The sequence below is a fragment of the Anguilla anguilla genome, chromosome 7 (genome assembly GCF_013347855.1).
Source record: "Anguilla anguilla isolate fAngAng1 chromosome 7, fAngAng1.pri, whole genome shotgun sequence".
Taxonomy (NCBI): Eukaryota; Metazoa; Chordata; class Actinopteri; order Anguilliformes; family Anguillidae; genus Anguilla; species Anguilla anguilla.
In genome coordinates, this window is record NC_049207.1 from 19,323,169 (window position 1) to 19,332,533 (window position 9,365).

A 9,365-nucleotide genomic window follows, 5' to 3' on the forward strand; every position below is an offset into this window, starting at 1 on the left:
ATTTCATTCATGAAAAACAATGTCTCGTTCGTTGGAATTCTGTGATGGAACATCTTTCACAGCTTGAGGGTTTTGTATACGCTTCGTCCCGTAGGAACAATGGGATAGAGTTAGAAATGGGAGAGTCCCGGCTGATCTCCGGTGCTGTCCTCTCCGCAGAGGACCGCGACACATCTGCTGAGCACGTGCTCTACATACTTGAGAGTGTTCCCAATCAGGGACTACTGCAGATTAAGGTCAGTGCGCGAGTACCACGTGCTCCTAAAAAAGCATGCCCCTCCAGTTCAACTACATCTGGCTCGTCAAATCCTGTGACATCTGTATTAAAAGTATGTTCGAACAGCAATGAGCAGAGGAGTTAACACACTGTTAAGAATGTTTGTGGACTGTTGTCATTTTTTACTGTTCAAATGCACCCAAGACGTGTGGGGTATCAACAAGCAAGCTTTATAGAACCAAAATATTTGTCAGTGGTCTGTTGTCTTATTGTTTTTTTGTTTCTTCAGAAACAGAAATCTAAAATTTCTTGGCCTTGGAGTGAAAAGAACATCAGCAGTTGACAGTCTGTGGTCCTAATGTGTCTGTGTAAGTCTTCAGTACCTGATCCTCATAGACTACTCTGTGGCCCTCAGGTAGACTTGGACTGGGTTCCCCTCTCAGTGGGGATGAACTGTTCCCAGGAGACAGTGGACATGAACCTGCTTAGATACCTCCACACTGGATCAGCTGGCTCCCAGGGACAAGACTTCTTTGTGTTCCACCTGGAGGACGGGAGCAACCGTTCCCCTGCTCAGCACTTCTACATCACTGTGAAGGACATGGAGAAGGGTCAGTGGGCATGACTGCTTAGTGCTTCTGAATTATAGTGGTTATAACTAAAAGCACACATGCTATTCTAGGCCTGCAGATGGGCAAATAATGCTGCTTGAGCTAAGGTTGTAAGGTTTGACACAATGAACAAATATATCATGCAGATATGAAAGTGGGCAGTCTTCTACCGGTGCTGAGCCTCTTTTCAGTGAGGTCCCTCTTTCCTGATTTCCCAGGGGAGATTGCTGTCTTCGTCAAGCCTGTGAAGGCCAATCGGGGCGAGCGCGTGGTGTTGACCACGGATGCCCTGCTGGCCGTGGACAGGACGGACAAGCCGGAGGAGCTCATCTACACCGTCACTGCCCCTCCCTCCCATGGCCATGTCGAATACATCAAACACCCCGGCGTGCCCATCAACACTTTCAGCCAGATGGATGTGGCTGCCAACCTGGTGTGCTACGTCCATGACAACAGGGGCACGTCTCCCAGGGAGACAATCCGGTACGAATTCTAAGCCACACCTGTACACTTCACCATACCTGCAGTGTATTGATGTACTATATAACTGTGTTTCATGTTACTGTTAAGAGTAGAATGTAAGCTACAGTATGTTTCTGAATGTAGAACAGAGTAGTTCTGCTGTACCTCAGGTTCCATCAGCTGCCATGAAGAAAACACTGCAGGAAAAAGTTTGATTATCACCTCACTTTTGTAAATAGAGAAGGGTATGAGGAAATGTACTCATGCTGGCCATCCATCCTGCTCCTTCCTGTCAGGTTCATTGTCAGCAACGGCCAGTCCACCCGCAACGGCACCCTGGAGATTGCCGTGGAGATGACGGACAGGGTGCCGCCATCACTGTCACAGAACGCCGGTCTGCGAGTGCTCCAGGGCTCCACCATGGCTCTGTCCTCCGATGACCTTAGTCTGTATGACCCTGACACCCCTCCTACCAGCCTCTTCTTCCTTCTGGCGCAGCCGCCGCAGTACGGCCAGCTCCTCCTAAAGGGAGCACCACTTGCTGGGGGAAATTTCACCCAGCAGCACCTTCTAGACTTGGATCTGGCCTATCGGCATGCGGGTGGCCCCTCCCAGATCGACCGCTTCAGCTTCACCGCCACTGATGGCACCAATCAGGGCTTCCTGGTGGAGGGGAGGGTCCAGACTGAGCCCGTCATCTTCACCATCCAGGCGCGTCACACCTGCACACCGCCATACATGGCAATCACAGTGGGCCATCAAACACGTCATCAGAACAAATTTCTCTCCTGCAGAGAACAGGTCTGATTAGAAAAAAACATTTGTGAAAAAAGTGGTCTGACTCCAGTCCCCCAGGTCTCTATCTGAAGGGCTCTATTTGGCTAGTTTTCCAAAAATCTCGAGAGGAAGATTTCTCAGCACCCAGCTGGAATCAAAGCCAGAAGTCACTGGAGTTCTCCAGGACTAGGGTTGAGTAGCTATGGTTTAAGGGATGAGTGATTCATTAATGCTGTTTGCATCCTGTGAGGCATTCATCAATCAACTGGATAGCAAAGTCCATTACATAAATGTAATCAAGTGACATCCTCACACATCATTTTGTTTCTTGCTGCAAACTACACAATGTGAAATGTTTAGAAAAAGAATGTTTATATGTGGTAGTTTTTAAACCATGTTTTAAAGGACAATTAATATTTCCAGTTCTCATGAAAGAGCTTTATCTACAGTATCTTGATAAAATGATAATCCATCTATTAGCCTAATTACGTGCATTCAAACCGGATTCTGGTCAGTTGCCAACCAACTGTACCCATTAGCTTTCTGCAGTATATTCCATTTGGTTTAATGAATTGATGCATCATAGATTTGCTTCAATCTGGATAAGAGTGCTTGCTAAGTAAGTGCACTGTAAATGTAATGCGGCCAAGTAATTAATTGCGCATAACCTTCATGTGATCTCCTGTCAGAGGTAGAAAATTCAGTGCAGAGCTCAGTGTAGCTGTGTGCCCTCAGATGGAGGCCCTAGACCGCTCCACTCCCAGGGTGGTGCAGCTGCAGAGCGTGCGGAAGGTGGAGCTGCTGAAGGACGGGCGATACGGCATGTTCGTCTCCTCCCGGGAGCTGAAGGCCCAGGACACTGACACCAGCGACGAGGAGATCACCTTCCACATCCTCCGACCGCCCTACTTTGGCTACCTGGAGAACGCCACCACAGGTGAGACATAAAAGCTTGAGAGTCACGCTGGTTTTTAACTTCTTATCTTCATCAAAATCACCCTCTTCACCACACGGTGGCCAAAATACAATTATGTGCATTAAATTGTTTACATCATGTCACACAACCTCCATGATCCACTGCTGTACCTCTCATCATAAAATATCTGTGGCAGGCCAGTGTGGTGCAGTTTGCAGGGTGGCTGATTCTCTAGCCACGTAAAAGTGATCCCCGCCATGGCACCTTCTGACCTGCGATCCCTTCTCTATCCAATTGTCTCTGATTTCTCCCAGTCTGAGTAAAGCAAAAAATATAAAAGGAGGATGGACTCTACATTCTCCTTTTAATTAAAAAAAATATATGCATATATTATATTTGTGGCAGATAAAGGCTGTCCCATGACAAATTGATTGCTCAGTTCCAACTGTCGTGTTGAGCGATTAACACCGGGCTCTGAGCAGCTCCAATTTCACAGGCCGTGTGGTTGGCGGTGTTGACGTGGGGAAGAATGTAAATACAGCGCTGTGCAATACTGGCCTTTGATGATTCCATCTGAGCCTCCTTTGAGGTTTCTCTGCAGCCAAGACAAACTGAGTCCAAGCAGCGTTCCCACTACACACAGGAACTCCTGGCTGATTAACACTATCCAGATCAAAGCTGAACCGAGCAAGAGGTCAAAGAACATTGATTAATTTTTTTTTTTTTTTTACAACACAGCAATAATTAGTGTGCGTATGTGCCCAGGAAATAATGATTTTGAGAGAAAGACATCAAAGACTAGTGCTATTTTTCTCAATATTTGCTTTAAATGTGTAACCCGAAATCAATACCTTTCTGCAGTATTCTATCTATCCAGTATTTACCCATGGAGAACACTTAGTTCTGGGATGTGATGAATGTTACATCATTGTGTCAGCGGCATTTCTTCTTTTCTGAAGGCCAGTTTGTGAATCAGCGTTTCACCCAGAGGGACCTGAACAGGAGGACCCTCCTCTACATCATCAGCTCTGCGCTGGAGGCCCTATCTGACAGCATGGAGCTCCAGGTCTCCGACCCGCAGGGCAATACCGGGGCCTCCCACACGTAAGGCTTCCATCCCACTGCATGTGTCACGAGACCGGCGTCTGTTACCAGCACTGGTTAGGCTCCGCCCCCGGGCGAGGCTGCCGACATCCCAACACCCAACCGTCTGCCTGCTGTCCCTGCAGGCTGGAGTTTGCGTGGTCCCGTGTGGAGCTGGCTCAGTCCGAGCTCACCGCGTGCGAGGACCAGGGCGCGCTCCTGCTCACCGTCCTGAGGAAGGGTAACGCCGCGGAGTCGTCTTACGTGTCCGTCAAGGTGAGGGAAGGTTCCTTCGCTTAGGGGGCGAACCGTGTTTCTCTCAGCATTCAGCGCAGGTGTCCGGAGGCAGCGTAGATCGTGTAACCTGTCTTTCTTTGTGTCAGGTGAAAGAGGTCACTGCTACCTCTGGGAAGGATTTCACTCTCAGCCCATCCACACTGATCCAGTTTGATCCCGGTACGCTGATAAAGCACTTTTTACATTTACTTTTAAAGACTATTCAGCTACTTAATATTCCTCATATTAGTCAGCTAAACAGCTTCCATTACCCTGTCTCCTGGGGTATAAATTGGAGGAGTTTTAAACATGTAGATTGAAATGAGATCTGGGTAAAAACACCATTTCCCAAAGTTCATATGCTATGACATTGTGTAATCAGCTAATGTCATTACATTAATGTTTCAAGAATATTAGGAGATGGCCGATTCGAGATAATTTTCTATATGACTATTTTAGTTACCAATTGAGGAGCATTTGCTCTTGGAAATTGATGAGTGCTAACTGAAATAAAATAAATTAGAAGCACATCTACTAATTTGGATGCATTATTATTTTTAATTTAATTTGAGCTTCATGTGTTAGCATAGGCCCCTGTAAATTTTCCTTACATTGAGAAGTTAATGGGAAACACAATACAAGTGTATAATGAACCTCAGTCATTATCAATCTATCATGATATATATGATCTATCTGTTCCTCCTCTCAGGCGTGAACAGCAGGAGCTGGAGGATCAAGATCACCCAGGACCAGCTGGAGGAGGCAGAGGAGAGGTTTGAGGTGACCCTCACCTCCCCTGTCAGCACTGTGTTGGGCAGCGTCACCAAAGCACTGGTGAAAATCATAGACGCAGGGAAAGGTGAGGTCCCCTGTGTGGTCCCCTGTGCGGCCCTTCAGAAACCCCATAATATGAAATCACAAGTGCTGATTGCCCAAATACCCCCACAAACTAATAGTGACACAAAATGTATATTGTATCACATGACCCTGGTACTAATAAGCATTACCTACAGCCCACCTGCACTTGCCATTAAATGATGTGGCCCTTCAATAATTCAGCAATGAGCCTAATCCCATTCTCTCCCTGTACCTCTGTAGGACATTGTGGCAGTGGCACTACGCTCGAAGGGCCCAATCTGCAAGGACAGTTGGTCCCCCAGGGGTCCCCGCCTCGCCACGGGGCCATCCAGGTGGAGTCCCTCCCCCTCACCCAGCAGGACTCAGGAGGCTGGGCACGGGGAGACAATGTGGCCCCATTTGAGCCCCCTCCATCCAAAAAGAGGCTGAGAATCAATGGGAATGGAATGACAGTAAGTCACCATTTTGCACCGTGATACCCACTTCCTGTATGTTGGTGTCACTTCCTGTAGTCTGAGTAAATCACTTTTAAATATGCAGGCATGAGTTTTTTTCATCCAATGGACTTTTGTTGTATTTTTATATAGCCTCCCATGCACTTCCACAAGACTGAGGAAGATTGATCTTTCTAAATTAATTTAATCTGTTAAAATGACCTCTCACTTTGATTATAACATAAAACTTTCACCCACAGGTCCAACCCTCTTCTGTTCATAAAAATGGATCAGACTTGGTGTTCACGGTGAGTGTTTTTCTGTTTCATAGTGTCTGTAAGTTTGGCTTCCATATACAGTATAACAGAAGTGTCTTAACCCTTTCTGTTTTCTCCTTCTGATGTCCTCTCCTTTTTACTACAGTATCACGGGATCATGTCAATGCGTGTGGAGGATGATAGCTCTCCTTCCAGAAAGGGGAGGAAAGCCAAAGTGTTGGTGACCAGCAGGGGGCAGCAGACACCAACAGCTGTTTCTCCAGGGAAGAACGCTATACAGGCCCCGGACATCAGCACGGTCCAGCACACTGCACAGGTAGAGCAGACAGGAGATTTTCTTCTCTCTATCCCTGTAATGAAGTTAAGGTAAACTGGTATAATGCAGGGGATTAGAAAGCAGCACACAGCCTGGGGACACGCCCTGCTGAGGCTCTGGGTGTGTTTTCACAGGGCCCCGCTGGAGGCTCTTCTCCCAAAGCCTGTGCCCCTGCGCTAATGGGGCTCCTGCACTTCAGCCAGAGCTCCAGCCAGCTCCTCCGCTGTGACGGCGTCTCCTGGAGACCCTGGGCGCTTACTGATGAGGTAATCACACTAAGCACTAAATTGGGAATTGCCATTCTAATCTCCCAATAGTTAACAGTAACTTGTGCTGTTAGCCAATCCTCCTCGGCCTCCAAAGCACACTGTAGACTGCTTCTTTTTTTCGAAGTGCCATTTATTTGTGTTGACACAGCAATGAATACTAATGATGGGAGATTGAGTGACTCACAGATTTTAAGGACTTATTGTGTCTTGCTGCAAAAAGCCTGGTCTTTTGAAGGCTTCAAACAAGTCAGTGATGTGTGACAGCACACTGAAGCTCCTCACATCACAGACCTCTTGAAAACTCATTCTCCCACCACAAATGAGTCCCGTTGTGAAGGTTAGTGATTTGCATCTCTCCACCTATCCAGATGGTCGGTGCTCAGAAGTGCCCGGTGGGATGGACCTATCACAGAGATCGCTGCTACTTCTTGGCCACAGAGCAGAAGGCTACGTGGAGCGCGGCCACCAGAGCGTGCAGAGAGAAGTGAGGGACTGAGCCCAGCATCAGGGCAGGGAAACAGCCTGATTGTGGGGCAAAGAGCCTCGGTGGAGGTTGAGAGCTCCACTCCGCTGTCCTGCAGCACTATCAGAGAGCAGGAGGAGCCTTGAGCACAAAACGTGGTTCATTCAAGTGAAAAGCTAAGCACTAATCAGCACAAGAGCATGTATATGCACATGGCGAGCATTTTATACTCATGCAAATCTCTTAGCAGGGGCAACAAGGATGTCCTGCACACAGACCTCCCTAACAGCCTACTGGCCTTCCAAGGCTGTGGATTCTGTTTTACTAACTGTGGCCACCTGCTGGAGATAGCTTGAACTGTGCAGTACAATAGCTGCTAATTGGAAACTATGCTCATTCCCTGTACTTACAAAATGATATAATTGTGTAATTATTTTTTGGTTCTTAAAAAACCATTGACATTTAAAAGTTGTTTTTTATATAGTTCACTTTGGTCAATATAATATGTTCAATAAATATATATACAGAAAAAATATATGTTGAAAAATATATAGAAAAAGACTGGAGTATAAACAGGAAACTCCAATCTTTTAAAATTCTAACCACATTAATTATTTATTTACAGTCACAATGGCAACCTTGTCAGCATTCTTTCAAAGACAGACATGGACTGGTTGTGGGACTTCAGTGGCCGGAAGCCGTTCTGGATAGGTGAAGCTTTGTTCCTATTTCCACCTCTTGTCTTTGTAAAGCAAATAGCCTGTTAACTGGAATATGTATATTCATAGGAAAGCACACATCTAAGGTAGCATTGCCTTTCAAGTGAGAAAAGAGAACTTCATTACCCAGAATTGCTCCAGTAGGTTTGACCTATGTTATTCCTTTCATCCCTCAGGCTTGAATGACCGGGAGAAGAGGGGGCGCTGGGAATGGGTTGGGGGGGAGCCGGTCAGCTACACCAACTGGAGGAAGAGCCTCCCGCAGGTGAAGAGGAACGGGGCAAAGAACTGCGTCCTTGTGCGGAGGAGGGCCAAGTGGCAAATCCAAGACTGCAAGAAGGGGAAGAGACATCGTTACGTGTGTTACCTCAAAACATGAGCACCACAAAAACTGTGTGCCCGCACGTACACATCTGGTTTACAGCCTTACCAAAAATGCAGATGCTATATGCAAAACATGTCATATATGCAATGGTGACCATCAGGTCACACCAGTGTAAATGTTACAATTCCTTGGGCCTACACAGGCAAGCTACAGAATAAATATTACTGCTCATCAGCAGACAAATGATTAAGCACAAATCAAAAATCAATGCAACTGAAAACTTGCTTTATGTACACTGTTCATCTAATTTACATAGTCATTCACTGAGATGAGCTATTCTAATTTATGTTATTTGTAATGTATGAACCATTTTAAATGTGTAAATTCCTTTTTCACAATTTTAAAAGATATTTATTTTTTATGAATTAGTGGATCACAAAAAGTATTTACCTTGCAAGACACTGGGGCGTTCACTGCCTGGACACAGACTCATTCAGCAGTAGCTTCTTTCTTTAAAATAATGGTAATGATACGGTACAGCATAACTTGTAGTGACTATACATCTCAATGGCAGCAGGCACAGGACAGATCTGAGTAGAGCTCTGCCCTGGCCAGTACACATCTCATATTTAAAACGGCTACTAGCAAGCTTAATAGTTTAGTTCCCTGTTTCACCCCAGTCACAAGCCACGTAGACAATCTTGTCTCTCCCTAGTAGAAATGCTAATGTCACAGAAGAGCAGAGATCAACTCCGCAGTAATCTTGGCCTGTTGTTGTAACTGTGAAACTCCCTGGTGCTAACTGAGAAAAATAATAGGAGTGATGCAGTGCCCTTTCTGAAGGTGGAACACTTCACTAAGAACCACTTGCATTTAACACATCCTCATACGGTGTGTATTTTATATGGGGTCTTCTCTCTCATTCAATGTATTATCGAATTGTACTGTAAACATTGTATCCAATTGAATGTATCACTTGTGTTTTATATTTTCTGCCAATACATTTTTCCAAAGTAAACATAAATGCCTAAATGGGAATTCTATGGTCATTTTCTTCAGTGTTTTCATAGCGTAGGCTGTACATTACCTTTATCTTTGATCTACACTTCCCATTTTTTTAAAGACCTAGTAACTCAAAAAGGGCCCTTTCATTCAGAGCAGGACTACAAGAGTAGGTCCATAATCTCACCATCATTACGAAAACCACAAGGCATGCCAAGCTGTCAAGGCACGTTTTCCCTCAAAAGATCAGTGCAAGAGCACAAACTATAGGCCTGACCATTAATCCTACCAAAATACCACTCAACTTCCTGAATGACCGGGAGAACAACTTCGCTAAACACAGCGATTAAGCCTTTGGT

The 9,365-nt window shown here is 45.8% G+C and overlaps 1 protein-coding gene across 3 annotated transcripts in view; it reads left to right on the top strand.

Annotated features, from left to right (window-relative positions):
• frem1a (Fras1 related extracellular matrix 1a) overlaps window positions 1-9,042 on the top strand; it is a 32,135-nt gene extending 23,093 nt beyond the window's left edge. The window contains exons 22-37 of one of the 3 annotated variants that reach the window (XM_035425243.1): window positions 95-236; window positions 633-828; window positions 1,047-1,311; window positions 1,587-2,001; window positions 2,803-3,004; window positions 3,943-4,087; window positions 4,213-4,342; window positions 4,450-4,522; window positions 5,052-5,201; window positions 5,441-5,652; window positions 5,895-5,942; window positions 6,058-6,228; window positions 6,363-6,494; window positions 6,866-6,981; window positions 7,586-7,671; window positions 7,856-9,042. In XM_035425243.1, the coding sequence (XP_035281134.1) occupies window positions 95-236; window positions 633-828; window positions 1,047-1,311; window positions 1,587-2,001; window positions 2,803-3,004; window positions 3,943-4,087; window positions 4,213-4,342; window positions 4,450-4,522; window positions 5,052-5,201; window positions 5,441-5,652; window positions 5,895-5,942; window positions 6,058-6,228; window positions 6,363-6,494; window positions 6,866-6,981; window positions 7,586-7,671; window positions 7,856-8,058 (2,686 nt within the window). In that variant the 3' untranslated portion in view covers window positions 8,059-9,042. Of the gene's footprint in view, window positions 1-94; window positions 237-632; window positions 829-1,046; window positions 1,312-1,586; window positions 2,002-2,802; window positions 3,005-3,942; window positions 4,088-4,212; window positions 4,343-4,449; window positions 4,523-5,051; window positions 5,202-5,440; window positions 5,653-5,894; window positions 5,943-6,057; window positions 6,229-6,362; window positions 6,495-6,865; window positions 6,982-7,585; window positions 7,672-7,855 lie in introns of those variants that run through there. The other 2 variants (XR_004766064.1, XM_035425244.1) reach the window with 2 other exon arrangements.
• Window positions 9,043-9,365: the final 323 nt, after the last annotated feature.